This window comes from Vulpes vulpes, chromosome 9, assembly GCF_048418805.1.
Source record: "Vulpes vulpes isolate BD-2025 chromosome 9, VulVul3, whole genome shotgun sequence".
NCBI lineage: Eukaryota > Metazoa > Chordata > Mammalia > Carnivora > Canidae > Vulpes > Vulpes vulpes.
In genome coordinates this window covers 104,415,639-104,436,463 of record NC_132788.1, presented here as the reverse complement: position 1 = coordinate 104,436,463, position 20,825 = coordinate 104,415,639, and the positions used below count along the sequence as shown (strand labels likewise).

Genomic DNA, 20,825 nt, shown 5'->3' with positions numbered 1-20,825 from the left:
ACAATCCACCCATGCCATGGAATAACACACAAGTCTAAAAAAATATATGGAAAAATACCTTTTGTATAAAGGATGGAAGGATAAAAATATACATCCATGTTGCTATGGGGAATGAATGGGACCTGGGCAAGACTCTCACACTGTATCTTCAGGCTTTTTGACTTTTGAGTCACGTAAAGCAATTATCTACTCAAAACACCAAATTGAATGTTTGAAATAACTACAAAACCCCTTACAATTCATTTTATATTCTTCCTGAATTTGAGCCCTACCTAGATTGCCCCCAGCATATTCTAGTCGTGCTTGTTATTAATTCATGACCCGTGGCAAAGTCAGAGCAGGGCTAAGGTTTATACTGCTAAAGTGCTTCAACAGAAGTTTAAAGGCTATATGAACCAAAGACTTAATATGTTCACAACAGATATGATACTGGCTAAACTTTCTAATGCAATACAATGAAAAGCAGAAACCCATGTACATAACCATTCTTTGATCACTTTCTTAAGCAGGATACTCAACTGACCCCCATGCTGAAAACAAGCAACTGTGCAAAGGAAAAAATACCTGAAGAGCTGCATGAGCAGGCAAAAAGTTGTTTCTGTCATAAATTTTCTCAACATACTGCAGACTACTTTAACATAGACCGATCCATAAATGGATCTGTAGAGTCCCTATGCATACTCTTAATAATCCCATGTTTCTGCTGGAGTTATTTGAAAGTATTATGCAGAAAGAGAGCCTATTAACTTACCATTTTCACGTGCATTGGTCTATCAAATAGCAGTTGACCATTAAACATAGCTGATATTACAATTAAGGTTATTTCTTACAATTCTAAAAACATGCACAGGAGAGAAATACATGAGAAAAATACTTCAACTGCTACCAGTCCCTCTCAGTAGTGAACTTATGAGCAATTCTGATTTTTCATTTTATTTTTAAAATGTTTCTATAATAAGCATAAAAGCAACAATAAATAAAACTCAAGGGTGGGAGGGGGAGTAAATGTCAGCTTACTTCTTAGGTGTGGAGTTTCATTTGTATAACCCTACACTTCTTACCAGATCATCCTCTTAAGTACTGGCATGAGTATTCTGTAGGTGTCCAATGGGTACCCCACCATTTTTTGAAGTACCATATTTTCTGGGTAAGATACACAGTAATAGACTTAATCTGAGTTTAGTGACTGGGTCCATGTATGGCATTTTCCACTGTGATTACAAAGAGATAACTCTAGGGTCAGAGACAAGTGCTTCTTCTAGAATGAGTCAATCCAGCAGAGAAATAGGGCCAAGAACTTATATATGAAATAACAATATAGAATTTCTCTTCTTTATAGACTTCTCCCCTCAAACCATACTCCTCTAAAAAGAGAACGATGGAAAAGACCACTCATGGGCATGTGCCTTTTTTCTCCCTACGCAGTACCAAATCCATTCGATCAGAGAGAACTTTTAAATTCCACAGTAATGCATTCCCTCTAGTCACTCAGGAAATATTAACATACAAAGTTACCACTTCCAAAAAAAAAAAAAAACCCTATTATTAAAGACAACATTTAGGCCAAATTGTTCACCAAGAGTTAAATTCTGATAAAAGGATACATATGGCTTGCACAGCTTCAATGGACTGTTCAAAAGTAACAGTGCCTATTCCACGACTTTTCCCATCTTTATCCTCAAGAATGTCTGCTCGGACCACCACACCAGCCATACTAAAAACTTCCTTCAGCTTCTTCCAGCCAACTTTATAATCCAGCTAACCAAGACAAAGGAGAAAAAAATTCTCAATGCAGACATCTTTTAGAAAAACCATTTTCATTATATGAGTGCAATATGCTTTGGATCGAAATAAACATTTAAAAATAACGTGACATTATTTTTATTATACTGGGTGCCTGGCAGGCTCAGTCGGTAGAGCATGTGGCTCCTGATCTTGGAGTCATGCATTAAGCCCCAAATGGGTGTAGTGCACTTAATAAAAAAGATTTTAATAAACATAAATAAATAAATAAAAATTTTAAATGTCACAAAAACTTATCACCTGCAGTGGAATTTTTCAAGTAGGATTATGAAGCCTGGCCTTAACTGCTATTCACTGTCTCTTTCCTCTGAAAGAACAGGTTAAGTCAACTCATACCTTTCAAATTAATGCTTATTTTGTGAATATTTTTAAAAAATTTTTTTCTTCCCCAGCTTAAGTTCACCATCATCCTCCCCAACCCACTTTCCTTTCAAAATATTTCCCTTTGCAAATGGCAAGAGCATCATCTTTCATCCCAGACACAAGAAGAAGGGAAACATCAGCGCTGTGGATATACTTTTCCGACCTGAACCTAAATAAACCCACAGGAAATGCAGACTCCACTACCACTTCTGTAACCAGAAAAAGTCAGTAAACATGGTCCCAATAGACCATTGTCAGGCCTGTGACGTATCACTACAATAATCACTATGGGAGAAAACCCAACTTCAAAGCACAGATCAAGAAGAGAGCACACCCTCCCCCCGCCCTTTTTTTTTTTAATTTTTATTTATTTATGATAGTCACAGAGAGAGAGAGAGAGAGAGACAGGCAGAGACACAGGCAGAGGGAGAAGCAGGCTCCATGCACCGGAAGCCCGACGTGGGATTCGATCCCGGATCTCCAGGATCTCGCCCTGGGCCAAAGGCAGGCGCCAAACCGCTGCGCCACCCAGGGATCCCCTCCCCCCCTTTTTTAAAAAAGATTTTACTTATTTGAGAGAGAGAGGAAGAGCACAGAAGGATAGGGAGAAGTAGACTTCCCGCCAAACAGAGAGCCTGACACGGGGCTCCATCCCAGGACCCTGAGAGACGAAGGCAAATGCTTAACTGACTGAGCCACCCAGGCACAGAAGCATAACCCTCTTTAAATTTTTTCTTCTCAAACATCAGAACTACTTTTATAACATATTAACAAAATTATTTCATAAAGTTTTGATTTTCTACTTTAGACAATGTTTCTGTTTACTTACATTTGCTACAAATACCGTGCTTCCAAGTCTTCCAGCCTGTAATGCATGGATAATCTCATTTGGGATGTTAGGATTATTTAGGATACTGGGTGGGATATTAATCATTCCTGGGCCACCTGGTCCCATACCCATCCCACCGGTCGTAGCCATCACCTTTTGCATTGCTCTCCTGGCATGTTCACCATCAGGATCCTAAAACAAGCACAGAAGTGTTAGGTTTAACTGACTCAGTGATAACTAAGATCATGATCTCACAAAAAGTGATATTCCCAAAACTCCAGAGATTGAGAGGTTGTTTGAAAAGCATTTCTTGAGATCTATAACAAGAAATTCAAATGAACTCAACCATCAGGCTAGGAAGAATTCCAGCCAAAGGAATGAGGAAGAAAGAAACGGTGTAAAATTTAACTCTCAACTTAACTGAAAGGGAGGTGGGGTAGGGTGGATGACATGATTAGTTGATATAATATAGAACACTTCCAGACGGAAATAAGATCTTCACAGGCTTGGTATAGTTGAGTCTCACTAATTTTCAATGGGGCTTTGTAATTTCTGATAATCCAATCAGTGATTTTTTTTTTCCCAAAGTTTGAAAACGCAGTTCTAGATCATCGAGGTACTCCAGTCCTTCATGTTATTCAGGCGTTGGACTCGTGTAAGGTCTGCATAGGTTTGTGAAACTCTGGCATTGACACTAGTCTTGAACTCTTTGCCCTTTCATCAGGTGTCTCTTCAACACACAGAAACCTTAAACCCTACCACATTCTCCTGAGTTCTGAATATACTGATTTTCCTCTAAGAAAAACTCAAAATAAGTCAGGGAGAGGTGTAATTGACAAAAACTTCCCTCTCCCTCAAAAGAGAAAAGATCTCTGGTTTGGATTAGATACGAAAGTAGATTAATGATAAATTTGCTTTAAAAAAAAGAAAAAAAAGGTTGACTAAGTAAGAATAGGGTTCAGGCTGGGTAAAACTGTAGACGAAGATTCCCTTAAGGTGTACGTGTGCGCACACACACACACACACACCATGTGGGCTTGGTCTGAGTACCCCTGATAAAACAAGGCAGGCTGCTCTAAGCCAAATCACAGATGTTAGGAAGGCAGCAGTTGCTCAGGATGTGCTCGGCCACTATTCCAAAGTTCTTATAGGAGTGACTACTGAAGCCTGTGACTGACCCTCTTCATTAAAAACAGGTTGGTCTGCTCCGTAAAATGTAGTCAAGGACTATGTGTGTCTTTTCCTAATTCCAAACAGGGACAACTCGACAATTATAAATGGTATCCACATTGTTTCAAGAGCTTACTTCTTTGACTTTCAGTGGTCTTCCACTCAGACTATGCTTGTTTAGAACTTCGGCAGCTTTTTTCATGCTTTCTTCCATCTTGAATTCAACAACGCTATGAAGAGTCAAAAGGAGATGAGTGAAACCAGTCCTGCAATTTAGAAGGCTCAATTGCCAATAAGTAACTAGACAATACTTACGCACATCCCTTTGGAGGAAGCCACAGACCAGTCAGAAGAGCAAGGAAAGGGGGGGAAAAAAAGAAAAGAAAAGCATAGTAAATATCAATGACAATTATATAAATTACAAGTATGATTTATGTAACAAAGTTAGTTTTTAAATTAAACCCTTCTAATGGGAAGCTCACAGGAATGTCTTGCCTAGCCTTCCTTATTAAAAGCTGGGCTCCTTATTCTCTCCTCTGCCTGCACATTACCAGCATTGCACTATACTTGCTGAGGTTATAAGCAGACCTAAATTCAGGTTCTCCAAGAAATCACACAAACTTTAGATCTGCTTCTCTCTGTACTCAAATCAATTCCTTATCATACTCCTCCTAAATCCATCCCTTCCATAAATTAAAGCTCATCCTTTGATTATTCTAAGCCATTCTATTGCACGACAAAATAATTTATTTTCTCTTTAAACTAGGCCAATTTTAAACGTTCAGGTTTTAAAATTTGTTTTACAATTTACTGGCACAAAGGCGACTTTTCGGAAATCTTTGGTTCACACAACTTTCAAATTCAGCAAACGACCAAGAATAACATTTTCTAGACAAGAACACACGTTTTACATTAATATACCACCGCTAAAATTCCATGCATAATTCACACACAGCCAATTCCTCTGTTAACAAAGAGACAATGCTGCTATTGGTCCCCAGTTATCCAAATTGGGCATCCAAACAGAATACCAAAAAGCTCTTTGGCCAGCCATTTGGAAAAGCGGGACTCCCGTTTGCAAATCCCCTCCCACCCCACTCAAATGTTTGGCAAAAATCAAACATAGCTACTATAACATGAGCACTCACTGCCTTCCTGATTTCATTCGATTCCACGCCACCATACAGTTACATTTTTCAAGTAGTAAATCCACAGAAGAAATTCTCTCAGACACTTACCCTTGACTTTCCTTCAGCGTCCATTAAGAGCTCCACGTATGTTACCTCACCAACTACAAATCAGTTTCCAGACGACACATAAACCAAGGGAGAAAAGCCAAGAAAACAATGGGAATTTAGAACAATCATCAGCAACCTTGTATGGAGCCTCTGCCTTATAAGAAAGCCCAGAAACACTCCATATTCTCTAAACCACCAAACTAGGCATTACAGGTGTGCAGTAAAAGTAGGTGAGACTCATTAACAATTATGTCCTTGATTTTCCTCCCACCACAAACAAGCTATTTCCACAGATTTCCATATCAATTTCCCTGTCTCGAATACTCAATCATGACTAGAGGCAATCCAAATCTATCGGAAAGAAGTCTGCATGATTCACTCTTTTGGGGAAAGGAGGAAAACAGTTTTACATAATATAATCTCATGGGTGAAAGCAGGCAAACAGCACACAAGCTGCAATGTCACCGAACCGAGCTTCAAATGCTAAATATAAGAATGTGCAAGTATAATACGCTCAAAGGCAAACACAGTATGGCCGGCTACATGGGTGCAACCATGCACTGGAGAGCCACGTGCTTAGTTTAATGCTCTGTTATCTTGAAATCCTTAAATTTTTAACAAGAGGCCTTGCATTTTCATTTTGCATGGGGCCCCACAAAATCTGTAGCTGGTCTTGCACATGGCATCAGGCTCCAGAACTGTCAAAAATAAGATATTTGAGTATCCGATCATAAAACCAGAGCAGCATCTGGATTCTCTTCAGTGAATTAAGCCAGGCTTTATCTTTCCTGCTTTCTCAACCTTCCCATTGAAAAACACAAATGCAAATTTAGAGTTCAGTTTGCAACTAAACAAGTTAAGAAGACTCACAAGATTGAGATTCAGATTGAGATTCGCAACTACACAAAGGGAGGTGGGGAAACAAAGTATTTCAAAAGATTCAGCAGATTTTCCTCAAGGTTTGGATTGCCAATTCATGACCACCAAGACCAGATTTTAGAACCCATCAAGAAGACAACCACCAAAATGGCTGCTGAACTTGAAGATGGCACAAAGAGAACAGTAATTAAAAGTGTTAACTTGGAGAAAACAATCTCTTAAGCAGGTTCTCCAAAGTCAAGAAAGTGCTTTTGTCCTCAGGAATATTCTTTTTTTTAAGGATTATTTTTATGATAGTAAAGTCTTCTCCAATTCTGTGTTCAACTTTGGTTTAACAGTACCAGGGCAAAAGTAAACCTCTAATGGCCTCAACAAGTCCTGCCTATTCTAAATCCTTTGCTTAAAGGATATTCAAATTACGAGGATTTTTAAATTAATAATAGCAAGGAAAGATTTAAACGTAAGATAAAATTACTTTCAAAATAAAATTAACAATTTGAAGGGCATGTCTATTAGTAACATATTTGAATGGGAGTTGACAACAAGGCCAAGTATTCAAAGTCACCTCCCCTCGTCCTTTCATGGAATGTTACAGAACCAAACCAGCACTTTGCACAAAACAGGAGAATCAGTGCAAAGAAATGAAGTAAAGTATAGGGACTGGTATAAATTTTGGAGTTACATACTCCAGTGGGACAAACTGAAAATGATCACAGCCAAGGGACAGTCAGGCAAATTATCCTTATTTTACCCAGACAAAAGTAAAGCAATTCCAAAAAAGGTGGCCATTCCTGAGGCCATGTTTTTAAAAAGCCATTCATTTCAACAGCAGCAGCCATTTGAGGACCAACAGCCTTATCTCCACTTTAATAAAAATGCCAAATAGTGTCAAGACAGTAAGAGACCTCAAATTTATTTTCTACAAGCTGTGACTACCATCTAGTAACCTTAAAAATAAATCATCACAATATCTAACTCAAGACAACTGTAACTATGTTGTCAAATATCAAATACTGTTGCATATAAGTTTCTAGTCTGTGTCCATAAAGACACTTTATCAAAAAAACTGTCACTGCAATCTAGAAACCAACCAAGTCCAAACCAAATTTTTTTCCTAAAAAGCTAGGTTTAGAAATTAGGACTTTTCCACTTAACATTCTAGTGATGGCACACATCCAACTTCAATCCTTAGCACCAAAACTGCTGAAAATGTCCCTTTTTGTTTTTCCCCAAATGGTATAGTTGTTTAGTAAAAACAAAAAAAATTTACATTAAAAAACCCCTCGTCCTATCAGTTTAGCCACAGGTTAGGCAGTCATTGTGGCTCCAGCATCAGTAGTGTTGTTCCCAAGGGAGCATCGATAATAACCATGATCCCTCATACATTCCCAACTTCTACCCTGAGAGACCGCATCAATTCAGAGATGTAAGCAAATTAGGGTTACAGGATCTGCAAGATGTGCTAGTACACACTTTAATGAACACCACCCCTCTTTTAGTTCTACAGTATTAAAGACCCGTTTAGTGTGGTCAGTACAACTAGCAACAAAACATTGAAGATAAAATTTGCCACCTATGCATAGTCTGGTCACATCCAAAAAAATGAAGTTTAAAAAAACAAATCAACCAGAGCAGATGCTTTACTATTGAGAGACAGAGGTAACAAACTGGCCATAGCAACAGTCTCGCCCAGATGGAACTCACGGGCATTGATGGATAACACCGTTGCTCCTCCCCCTTCCTGCACAGGGACAGGATCCATGGAATCCAAAAGGAGCTGTTAGTAAATTCTACTGCAGCTTTAAACATCAAAACATCCAAACGAAAAAACTAAAACTGAAAAATCTAATACCATATGTTTTCACCTACCTTTTTTAAAAAATGCTCCAACAAATTACCTTTAGCCAACATTTACAATTTAAAACATTGCCTCAGGCATAAAACACATCAAAAGGATCAGCATGAACAAGCAACCCAAGTCAGGCAGTCACAAGGAGCTGCTGAGATTTAACACACCTGCATAAAATTTTTTTAAATCAAACAGTACCTATAATTTGTGTTCTCATTTAGTCTGAAATGGACTCAAAAAATAGAGGGAGTAAAAAAAAAAAAAAAAAAAAAATAGAGGGAGTACAGAGGCCAAAACTTCACTGAAGAGAATTCATATGTGAAAAGGCCTATAATTTAAAGGCGAGGGTAGAGAGTAAAGGCTCAAAAAAAGCAGGGCACGTTATTGAACACACTCATCCCTCACGTGGCCACTCTGATAGAGGGGCACAGAGTACCAATGCGTACTCTAATTTGGGAAGCTCGTGTCTTTAATATATAGACAACTTGAAACCTGGCAAAATAACTACAGAAGGACCACTTGATTTATGGATGAGCTAGAAAAATTATTGAGCCCATTCTTGCTTCTACTTCCACAGCAACAGGAGAAGAGCACTACTTCTCTAAGTGAACCAAAAACTAGTACTTACTAAGTGAAGGCAGGCTACACGGTCAGGGTTCAACCCAAGTTGCCCAGAGACACAAATGTGTTAGCATAACAGGTCTTCACAAAGTGCCAACTGAATTTCCAGAAAAGGAAAATATGAAGGAACAAATAGACTGGATGTGGATTTTTACTTCAACTGAAAATAAAATTCGGCTCCCTAGAACTCACAATGTAGGTTGTCTTCAAGAGCCAACTACACTTGGACTACACTTGCCCTCTGGGCCTCAGTTTTCTGTCAGCTGGAATTTGAAATTTACTTAAAGCAATCCATCAGGGGTGCCAGGGTGGTTCAGCAGGTTTGGCTCAGGTCATGATCTCAGGGTCGTGGAATCAGGAAACACAGGGCTTCCACACTCAGCATGTGGAATCTGCTGGAGATCCTCTGCCTTTGCCCTTGTGGGTGCTCTCGAGTACACATGCTCCCTCTCTTGCTTGCTCTCTCTCAAAATAAATAAATCTTAAGGGGAAAAAAGTGATCCATTAAATGAAGACAGAGGATTAAGTGCTTAAAGAAATCTTTGCTTACACAAGTTAAACTGACTGCTGGTAAACTTGGGATTTATAGAGAGTAAACTCCATTACTGACTTTCCTTTATTCCTCAAACTGTGCTCCATGTTTACTCACTGCAGGTCCAACTCAGGCCTGTCTCTTTACAAATGCCCTACCTCGATGGAGCCAACTCCCTGGTTAGGCCAGGAGAACAAGCAGCCTAATAATGAGCTTTCTTCATCGACACAGGACTTCACAGTAATGTGGCACAACACTATTTATGTTTAAAATCCCCAAGGTCACCTTTTTCACCCAGTCCTTATGGCCAACACTTTTCATGTGATCTCAATCTGGCGGATGATGTAAAGAAGGCAGGCTGTGAGACTGAAAGCATCTGCAAACCTGGTGTGACAATCTCCAATTCTAATCTATTACACTGGCTCTCATTTTTTTTTTTTTTTCCAATTCAGCAACTCTTTGGTGTTCACAGCAGCCATTTGTTCCATGTACTATCTGTTAAAAAATCAGCATGATCAAAAGGAAGAACAACAGAATCCTTTCCTTGTTCCATCAGGACACTTAGAGCAGGAAGGGGAAAGTTCATCATTCTATTCTATAGGCTGCAAAAACTGTTTAATCCACATCCCTAACTTGGGGGTGGAGGATCCGTAGCAAAAAGAAAAAAAAAAAAAAAGGGCAGCCAGACTCAGAACGAGACAAAGCTCTCAATACATTTTCTCTTTAAATTTAGCAATGCTAATTTCATGACAGTGGTGCCACCAACAAGCCTTATTACCCCATCCAGGGGAAAAAGCAAAGTGACCGATCCACATAATACGTGTATCTTTAGTAGGATCTCCTGGAATGCTACTAAATGCTAAAATTTAAGACGGAGAATATACATTTGGTGGCCAAGAAGGGCAGAAAGATGAATTAGGGAGGGGTCCTGGAGGCAATCTCAAGGCATGATTAGCCTTAGAAAAGCTCCTGTCTTGCCCCCTTCAAAGCTACTAGTTTACTTCTGAGAGACCGCAATTAGATAGTATGGCAGGGACAGGACATTTTCCAGACCTATAAGTTGAAGACAACAAATACTAACTTATTCAGATGGTTTCCTGAAACACCAGAACTCTTAAAATGCAAACCTATCAAGAGTGGTTGGGTTGTATGTAATAAGCCAAGTCTCCGTTGCTGGCCCACTCTGGAGATGACTCTGAGACCCACGCTTTTAGGGTGTTAAGTGCCCCTAACTGCAATAACAAGTCTTCAAAAAATGAAAACTTACTTGCAACAGGTTTCAAGTAAATACTTCAAATTTCAAATAACCACCTAAACATTATCAGTATACCAACACAAAAATAAAATTGCAATTTTAAACCTCATAATAAAAACATGAACATTTTTAAGGAGACCTATATATGTGAACAGTAAAATTCTTCAGAAATCACATGATGAACAGAAGCATTACCATGAAATTACCTTTCTCTAATGAATCCCTTTCGCCCACAATACAATACTACACACGTAATTTAAACAAAAATAATTATTTAACCTATACAGGGGAGCTCTAAACAAGAACATTTTAAGATTTGTTTATAATAACTTATTTACTGCACACCTGTAATTCTAAATTACACCACCAAAAAAGTACACTGAAAGGGCTGAGCCAGGGCATTCGTAGCAGTATGCCAGGAGAATATGAGAACCAGTTTGGAAGTATCCAAATAAACCACCAGGCTGGCCCCACACTTAATACAGTGCAATAGGAAATTGAGGTGAACTGCTTCTACATCCAGAAACGTCATGGCTGCTGCTACCAGCTTAAGGCTTCCAAAACTGAATTACTGAATGGTAAAGCAGTAAAAATGTCACCTACTTTATCCATCATGTCCCAAAACTGGTTCACACACTCCTAAAAATAAAAAAATAATTTGGCCTGCAATCTCTTACAAAATTCTACAATTGCATTTTCAAAGCCACATTCCTGGTTCTTGGAACTACTATACCTTATTATCAATGAAGTATCAATTCAGCGGTTCAACCAAATCACGAGAACACAAATTTTGGGGGGTTATTCCAAAAACAAATTCGAATGAGACCCAACTGTACTGTACAGAAATTCTAAACTTGTATTGAAGCAGCAGTCCCAAAAACCAAGAACACTGCATCTGGGATGCCACATGACACGCCCTTCAGACAAAAAGAAACTTCACTCTTGCCCTAGGAGCATTGGCAGGAATGATTTGGCTGATCAAGGCAGGAAAACAAATCTCACACCAAACGTTTTTCCATCCATGTTATCTGGAGAACTACTACATGGGAGCAGCCTACATGAATGTACAGAGAAGTTCACAGTGCCTAGTGCTTCTGGCATGTCATGGTCAAATTAAGTGATGGGACAATGATGGCAGTGGGCCAGTCATAAGTTCAAAACCCAATGCTGGGAGCACCAGTACAAATACCAAAATGGCCTATTCCAAGTGGCATCTCTGCCACTGAAATGTTAAATCATTTGACAATTCAAGCTTGAATCTCTTTTCATTATGAATGCTCCAGAAAACCAATACCTTTCAGTCCTTCAAAAAGACTCCATTTAAGGGTAATTTGATTCTAGGTTTCCCTTGGGGGAGACCTCAAGGCATCAGACAAATTGTCTCTATCAATAGTTTTGTCTAAACCAGGGCTGAGCAATCTCTTTAAGCCCTGAGTGCCACCAGCAGGGCCAAGAATCAGGAAAGAAAGGAAGACAAAAGTAGCAGATCAAGAATGTGGAAAGAAAGAGGATACATATGGTGTGCACGGGGGGTGAGGCAGAGGACCATGGAGACAACCAGCCTCCTAGGACCTCCTGGTGGCAGCAGAGCTTCAGTTGCTTCCCCTGCCTTGGGCCAGAATCTGGACACTGGGCCACTACTAAAGTGCGCCTGAAAGCACAGCGTTAGGTAACAGATGCCTTATTTTGAACTCTCCAATTGCCAATCTAACCTGGGAATCCTCCCCCCCCTGGGGGGGGGGGGGGGCTAACAGTTTAAATACAAGCTAATGTTTTAGAATTTAGAATCTGAGCAGCACAAGTTCCAACTACCAAATTTTGATCCCAGGAAGACATCCAAAGAATTTAAACAAACTACCTTCCCTCCAGAATTAAAAAGCTTAAAAATTTTTTTAAGGAAAAACCTCTCCCACCTATTATGAAGAAATCAAAAAATTTCCTCAACACAAAGAGGCTCCCCTCAAGCTTAATCGAAGCCCTATTAACCATATTAAGCCAGTAAATTCATTTGTAGGCCAAAGGACCATACAAACCACCCTGTTTGACACACAGGTGCATGACCACACAAAAAAAGTAGGGTGGGTAAAGCGGCTTAACTCTCAAGCCTGGACAGAACACATGCTCTACCCAGATCAACTTCCACTGACAAAAAAATAACCAAGGAATTAGCCACAGAAAAGATGACACATCAACCTTCTTACCCTACTCGACCACCAGTACCATTACCTTTTTCTTTAACCAGGTCTTTAAGTGACTGCCATTTCACATCAAAAGGTATGTTTGTAATGAAGGCTCTGTATCTTTTAGTTGGATTGGCATATGGCTCAAAGCGATTGCCTCCTCTTTTTATGTTTTTCTCCTTCCTCTTCTCATTCTGAGTAGGTCGCTCTCCTTCACTGAATTCGAAGGGAAAAAAAGGGTCCATATGTTAGCACAATATGAAAGACAGTATTTGATTTGCCAGGTTTACAATTCCACGCAGTTACATCTAACACAAGACTAATATTGACTTTCGTCTGACACATTCAAACTTAAGTACTCATAGAACAAAAAGGTACAGTAGCGCACTCCTTAAAACCCACCAATCAAGGAGCCCAAGAAACTGTGTTCTGCTAAGCCTTCATACATTCCTAGGGGCTTTAACAGAGATGGGAGCAAGAGGCTAATTCCCTGTGCAAGGTGCTTTAATTTCATGCCAGAAACCGGAACAGAAGGGAAGATTTGCAAGACTTCATAGAACAGAAATGAGCTGGTGCATATAGGCCCAATCAACTTTAATTTCACAAAACGATCTTTTTGGTGTGGGGGAAAAACATTTTTTTTTTTAAGTAGGAATATAAAATGGTGCAGCCACTATGGACAACTTTAGCAATCACTCAAAAAGTTAAAACACACAATTACCATATGACCCAACAATTCCACTCCTGGGTACAAATCCAAAAGATGTGAAAACAAGGAGCAGATACTTGTACACCAAATAGCATTATTCATAAGAGCCAAGAGGTGGAAACAACCCAAGGGTCCACCAACAGATGAATGGAATGAACAAAATGTGGTATAGCCATACAATAGAATATTATATTATTCAGCTGGCTGTAAAAGGCATGAAATGCTGATAGATGCTGCAACGCAGACGAAGTCTGAAAACATTATGCTAAGCAAAATAAGCCAGGCAGAGAGACTGTCTCTAACAGAAGAAAGGTTTCCAGAAGCTGGAGAGAGGTGGGAACAGGTAGTTACAGTTCAATAGATGAGAGTTTCTGTTTGGAATAAAGTTCTGAAAATGGACAGTGGTATAATATAGAAGATAGAACTCAATGCCACTATACACTTAAAATGGCTAAAATGGCAAATTATATATTATATATATATATCCACCAAAAAAAGGATCCTTTTAAGGGAAAGAAGCCATTCCCTATACTGCCCTAAGAAAACCAGAAGTCTGAGCAACCCAGGTAGGTAAAAGACAACACACAGGAAAAGATTCCACCTTCAGCAAAGAGTGGATGAATTCTTTTTTTGGCATGGCTTTTCCTATAATACTCTTTTACCTTTGTGGGTCAGGAATCTTCACACTGTAACACTTCATATCTAAGCTCTACAGATACAAATTCGGCATTTAGATTAGGACAGATTAGGACATGACAGAAGTTTCACAAGAAAAGCAAACTTCAAAAGCACAGAACCAGACATCAGGCTGGGGGTCTAGGCCATAGCACAGAGAAACAGACCAGTGTACAGCCAGGGCACCATGCACTGGCCAAGTGACCCTCTTCCATGAGCCACCCACTCATGTTCAGCCCTCTGTGACCACAGGCAGACACCTGTGAAAGGTGACTAGGAACAAGGGAATCCAGCAGACACAGGAAGTTCCTCTCACTTCCCACACTATGTCCTGTACTTTCTGCTTACCAAGCCCCATGCTTTTCACCAGTGAAAATCCAGCAACTCCCAAACCACAGAGTCTAGCAGACTTTGTGATCCATGCATGACAAAAGTGGAAAAAAACAAAAAGCCAAAATTATGGCATTAATGATTTATAAACCTACCTTTATTTATTTAAAAGGCTGCTATTTATTCTAGGATATACCTTCCTTGTGTGGGAGAAGTAGTGTTCAAATACCACATGACAAAAAAAAAAAACACATGACAGAGGGCTTTTCTTTTTTTAATATATTAGAATTAAAAAATAATTTTAAGTACACTATACACCCAACGTGGAGCTTTACTGACTTCAACGACCCTGAGATCAAGAGTCACATGCTCTACCAATTGAGCCAGCCAGCCATTCCACTTGGAAAATTTTAAGTTAAAAAAATAAAAATAAAAAAAAAAGGAAAATTTTAAGTTAGCAACTTTTTGTAGCCCCAAAGTTACTGTTTTTTTCTGGTCTCTCAGATCCAAACACAAGAGTGCCAAGTGCTAACCCAATGAAGGTATCCTCCTACGTAAAAGTAAGGAAAGACGTTTCCTCCATGATTTTAAATATACCAACTTGCAATAAATAGACCTCCTTCACTGAGGCTGGCAGACATGGAGGGGTATGGCTACTCGAATCCCCAAATACCTAGAATTCTACTCTGTCTACCCCCAAGTTAACAACAGGTCCTCCTCAGGCTGGCTGCACACCACAAACAGATCTCAAAGGAAACCCTCAACCATCACAGAGTTGAACCGTCTACTTCATATGAAAATCCCACACCGGGATCCCTGGGTGGCGCAGCGGTTTGGCGCCTGCCTTTGGCCCAGGGTGCGATCCTGGAGACCCGGGATCGAATCCCACGTCGGGCTCCCGGCGCATGGAGCCTGCTTCTCTCCCTCTGCCTATGTCTCTGCCTCTCTCTCTCTCTGTGACTATCATAAATAAATAAAAATTAAAAAAAAAAAAAAAGAAAGTCCCACACCAAAGTCTGCCAGAGTGTATTTGCCTATGTGTCTCTTACTCTTAGCAGTTAAGAACTGCTAGTAAAAAAATAAATTAAATAAAATAAATTTTAAAAAAAGAAGTGCTAGTAAAAATTCCTCAAATGTAAATCAATCTCCATCCACGCACCTCTAGAGAGGGTCTGTGGATAGAAACGTTAATATAACTGATTTCTTTTGATATCCATACACTCTATAACTTAAACAACAAGGTCTCAGGGCAGCCCCGGTGGCTCAGCGGTTTAATGTCGCCTTCAACCCAGGAGTGATCCTGGAGACCCGGGATCGAGTGCCGACCGAGTCAGGCTCCCTGCATGGAGCCTGCTTCTCCCTCTGCCCCTGTCTCTGCCTCTCTCTCTCTCTCTCTCTCTCTGGGTCTCTATAAATAAATAAACAAACAAACAAAATATTTTAAAAAATACTAAAAAAAATATTTTATTTATTTATTCATGAGAGACAGAGAGAGAGGCAGAGACACGGGCAGAGGGAGAAGCAGGCTCCATGCAGGGAGCCTGACTCGGCACTCGATCCCGGGTCTCCAGGATCACACCCCGGGCTGCAGGCGGCGCTAAATCACTGCGCCACCGGGGCTGCCCTAAGTATTTTTTTAAAAAAAGGTCTTATTTTAAAAAAAAAAAGGCAAGGCACAGTAGTAGCTCTACTCTGGTCTGTGTTTTTCAGACCTGCTCAGCTCACCTATTGGTTACAAAACGCATAACTAATCACAGACAAAGCAGGTAACAAAGTGTCCGTCCATATTCTGCAGATGATATGGCTAAGAATAGGCTAGCTACCCAATCTAACCACAGAAGCTAGGTATTTGGTTTGGGGTTAATCCACATCACATGGCTCACCATCAAGAAAGCAGCTCAAATGGATTATGTCCAAGGTGTGAGCACAGCACTCTACCCAAATCCTTCTCTGGCTAATCATTTCCAGTCTCTGAAAAGTTTTATCCTAAGTAAATGAGGTTAGAACTATCTCGTCACTTCCAGCTTCTTAGAAAATTTACCTTTTTGTAAACCCAATCACCACTAGCAACCCTTTTTTTAAGTAATCTTTACGCTCAACATGGGGCTCAAACTCAAAACCCTGAAATCAAGAATCGCATGCTCTCCAAACTGAGCCAATCAAGCACCCCCTTCTAAAAAAATTTTTTTAAATAATCTCCACACTATCAACCCTTCTTGACAAAACTGTAGACCACCGTCAAAGAATTCTCACTCAAGACATGTATTCAAGTATAGCTAATATGAGAGTTTCAAGAGTGGTATCCTGAAAAGCTCATTTTTTAAAATGTCCAATCCCATTTTCTCACTTATCTTCGGGATAAAATTAGGGGAATATTCTTCTCTAGCCCTAAGATATCTATAACACTTAACTCTAAAAACTTTTTAGAATCACGTTTTTATAAGTGGATTATATTAGAATCACGTTTTTATAAGTGGATTATATTTTTACATTGACAAAATTGCTTATTTCCAAATTCAGAGTATAGACATTAAAAATATTAAACACACACCTACCATATGACCCAATCATCTGCACCTAGATACTTATCCAAGAGAAAACAAAGCATATATCCATACAAAAACTTGTACCGAAATGTTCACAGCAATATTATTTGTAATGTCCCAAAACTGGGAATCTATCTACTAAACAGGTAAATGAAAAACCAAATTGTAGATCCACAAATTGAAATACTACTGAGCAACTAAAAGTAATAAACTATATACAACAAGAATGCATCTCAACACAATCATACTTGAAGAAACCAGGCAACAAAAGGGTTACAATACAGTATGATTCCATCATATAAAATTTTATATTTGATAAAATCTAATCTGGCAAACTAATTCGTAGCATGGTTTCTCAACCTCAGCATTATTGACATACTGGGCCAGAAGCTCTGCTATGTGGGGCTGCCATGGGCATCTCTGACTTCTCCCAAAGAGATAGCAGTAGTAACCCCATCCCTCAGTCTTGCAGATGAAAACCAAAAACGACTCCAAGACACTTTCAAGTGTCCCCCTGTCCAGGGAGGAAAGAAGAGGGAAGAAAAGAGGGAAGAGAAGAGAAGAAGAGAAGGAAAGGAAAGGAAAGGAAAGGAAAAAGGAAAAAGGAAAAAGGAAAAAAAGGAAAAAGGAAAATCAACCCCCTTGAGAACCACTGATGCATACTGATTGATGGAAAGCTGATCTAGGGTTGCCTGGAGGTGGGGAAAGAAGGTTGCCTGGAGGTGGGGAAAGAAGGTTGCCTGGAGGTGGGGAAAGAAGGACTCAGAAGATTAGAGGTGAGAAATAACTGCTAGGGGTACGGATGTATTTATTACCTTGACTCAGCTAGGTTTAATAATACACTTATGCTGCATATTATCATGCTGCACATTTCCAATATGCGCAGCTTTAGATGTTTAAGTTTCTACTTATGTCTGTTAAATTTCAAATCTAACTCCAATAACTTGACTTGTAACTCCAACAGGAGTTGAATATGCAGAACATATTTGATACTTTATGTATCAAATGTAGTATCTTTCAAAGAAACAGAAACCACAATAAGATCTAACTAGGCCAGCTAAATGTTTTACCAATATTCTCCTTGCTAACTAGCTCTCAATTCCCAACCGCCAATGAACACTACCCATTTTGGCACCCAATCATCCACCTTAAGTTCTAAATAGACACATTCTTAAAAAAAAAAGTTTTCTAACATTCTATCAACATATCTCACGATACATCAAAAAGCCACCCCAAGATATAAGTACCTTCCAAATCATGAAGACGAAGTAGGTTTACTATGACTTGGGAGCTGTTTCACTGATAACGCTGCTCCAGAATATTAGAATTACACTGTACTTAAACACAACTAAAAAAACAGTGCCTGCTCCACAAAAAAAAAAAAAATTGCTCCATTTGCTGAATCCCTACCCTCTCTTACGCTTCCATAGCACTCAACACTCTCATTACTTTCAGTTTTTCAATGAAAGGTGTAGTCTGAAATGGCAACCCCAACACACTGAAATTGTGATCACATCTCCTGAGAGAGACTCTTCCCCCACACCCCCAAGCCCCTTGAGAATCATCCCTTATGATAGGTCCTGAGTGCCTCTAATGTATTTAGTGCACAGAGCAACGACTCAGCCTTATTCGAGCTCCAGGTCCACCACTCAACTATCCCTGCAACTCAAGCTCTCCACCTCTCTGGTTCTTTACCAGCAAAACCAGCATAACCTGTATCCAGGGTAGCCCACAGAGATGCTGTGAGAATCAACAAACAACCTAACAAAAAGCAGCTTGGTAAACATCCAGCACAATACCAAAGGGGCAGCACTACAGGTGGCTAAGCACATCTAGGTCTGAACCCCAACCTCTTTGTTAGGCCTCAGCTTCTTTCTCTGTAAAAAGGACATTACTGTCCACACTTTACAGGTTCAAAGGAGATCTGGCACCCAGACAGTAACTGTGGCACTGATTTATTTCTGCCAACAACATTTTTCTTTTTTGTACCAATAATTTTAAGGGGGACTAATTCACTCCTACCTAGCCTTTCACTGTTACACACAGTGATTCTTAACAAGCCCACCAGAGTGGTGGCTGAGGATACTCAGGCACTGTACTCATTACAGAGTATCTAACAAGCAATTCAGCTTTCAATTCTATGACTGTAAAACACGGTCACAGGAGGATCCACCTGAGAACCCCAAAAAGAAAGAAAGAACCTAATCTTTGCAGACTAGTTTCTCTTTGCTAGCTAAGAATAAAATCAAAGAGCAAAGTTAAAGTGAAGAGCCGAGGTGGCAGCATGCATTCAAATAATCCAGAAGCCCCTCTAAAGTTGAACTCAGTCTAATGTGCCTCAAATATCCTTTTTTCAAGTATACAGTTTTTAAAGTACAGCAAACACTCAAATCATTGCAAAGTGTAAAACATGGTTTAAATAAAACATTTCCGGGCAGCCCGGGTGGCTCAGCGGTTTAGTGCCGCCTTCAGCCCAGGGCCTGATTCTGGAGACCCCGGATCCAGTCCCACGTCGGGCTCCCTGCGTGGAGCCTGCTTCTCACTCTACACATGTCTCTGCCTCTGTCTCTGCATCTCTCATGAATAAATAAAATCTTACATACATACATTTCCAATGACTGTGTTTAGACAGGTAGTACTGTGGAACCAAGTACAGCCTTGGGAGTCTAGATGGCCACCCCTAGACTCTGGGTCAATTTCCTTAACCCGAGGTTTCTCAATTGTTTAAAAAAAATTTTTTTCTCAGATCTAAAACAGAGTTAACACAATGTTACCTACCTGGGAATCTATACTAAATATATTTTCTTAATTTTTAAATAACCTCCATCTCCCAATTTTCTGATTCAGCCACAAGATTAATCTAGAAAAGGCTAAGTCACTGATTTTAAATATATGGTGCAATCTTTACTTAAAAAGCGGGTGGGGGGTGGGGAATCCCTGGGTGGCTCAGTGGTTTAGCACCTGCCTTTGGCCCAGGGCGTGATCCTGGAGTCCTGGGATCGAGTCCGGTGTCGGGCTCCCTGCATGGAGCCTGCTTCTCCCTCTGCCTGTGTCTCTGCCTCTATCTCTCTCTCTCTGTGTGTCTCTCATGAATAAATAAAATCTTAAAAAAAAAAAAAAAGCGGGTGGGGGAGATGAACACATACCTAAACCTATTATAGTCCTCTAAAATGAATGCCTTTTCTCCCTTACTAAATATGCTTAATTCTGAATCAAATCAATCTTGATGGAAAATTTCTCATCAAAATAAAACAAATCCTCCTCCCACACCCAGAAAGGGAACTGAAAAATAAGCTTTCCTATCTGGGGTCCTCAATCAAGTTTGCTCATTGCCTTTTTGGTTTACAATACACTCCACTCCTGGTACAGAGAGGTCAGAAGAACTAAATTTTACCCTCAAATCCTATCCCTCAAAGGCTTTCAAGGTAAAAATCAATACTCCTTCGCCTGGAATTCACTGCCCACCAGATGGCACCCAGTGTTTTAGCATTAAATGCTATAGCAGCATCAGTTTTTTACAAATATGCAAAGCATATACCCAAATCCCTAGTCTTTGGACACTCCCCTCCGTCCCTCCCCCATTTAACCTCTTTCATCCTTCCCCAACCAAAGATACAACTCCCTGCCCCTAGCAAGTTAGGTTGGAGGGAGAGTGGCCCTGCCAGGTAACTCCTTTTACTTCAATCACAGTGTAATTACCCTACTACTGAAACATAAATTGCTTCCTCCTCTGGGCAAGAGCTTTATTCTAAGGAGCTCGGTTTCTAGAGCTTCCTCATACCAAAACAAGGGAAGAAAAATTTAAAAAGAAAGGAAAAAACAAAAAAAAGTTTTCCACAGGCCCTA

At 39.8% G+C, this 20,825-nt stretch overlaps 1 protein-coding gene across 26 annotated transcripts in view; it reads right to left on the bottom strand.

The window, feature by feature from the left end:
* Window positions 1–20,825, bottom strand: part of HNRNPM (heterogeneous nuclear ribonucleoprotein M) — a 41,264-nt gene that overhangs the window by 18,317 nt on the left and 2,122 nt on the right. For 5 of the 26 annotated variants that reach the window (XM_072721589.1, XM_072721593.1, XM_072721608.1 and 2 more), the window contains exons 1-6: window positions 4,481–5,456; window positions 4,302–4,395; window positions 3,149–3,187; window positions 2,996–3,031; window positions 1,605–1,758; window positions 752–801 (exon numbers count right to left, since the gene is read on the bottom strand). In XM_072721589.1, the coding sequence (XP_072577690.1) occupies window positions 752–801; window positions 1,605–1,758; window positions 2,996–3,031; window positions 3,149–3,187; window positions 4,302–4,379 (357 nt within the window). In that variant the 5' untranslated portion in view covers window positions 4,380–4,395; window positions 4,481–5,456. Of the gene's footprint in view, window positions 1–751; window positions 802–1,604; window positions 1,759–2,995; window positions 3,188–4,301; window positions 4,396–4,480; window positions 5,457–12,765; window positions 12,936–20,825 lie in introns of those variants that run through there. The other 21 variants (XM_072721585.1, XM_072721587.1, XM_072721598.1 and 18 more) reach the window with 7 other exon arrangements.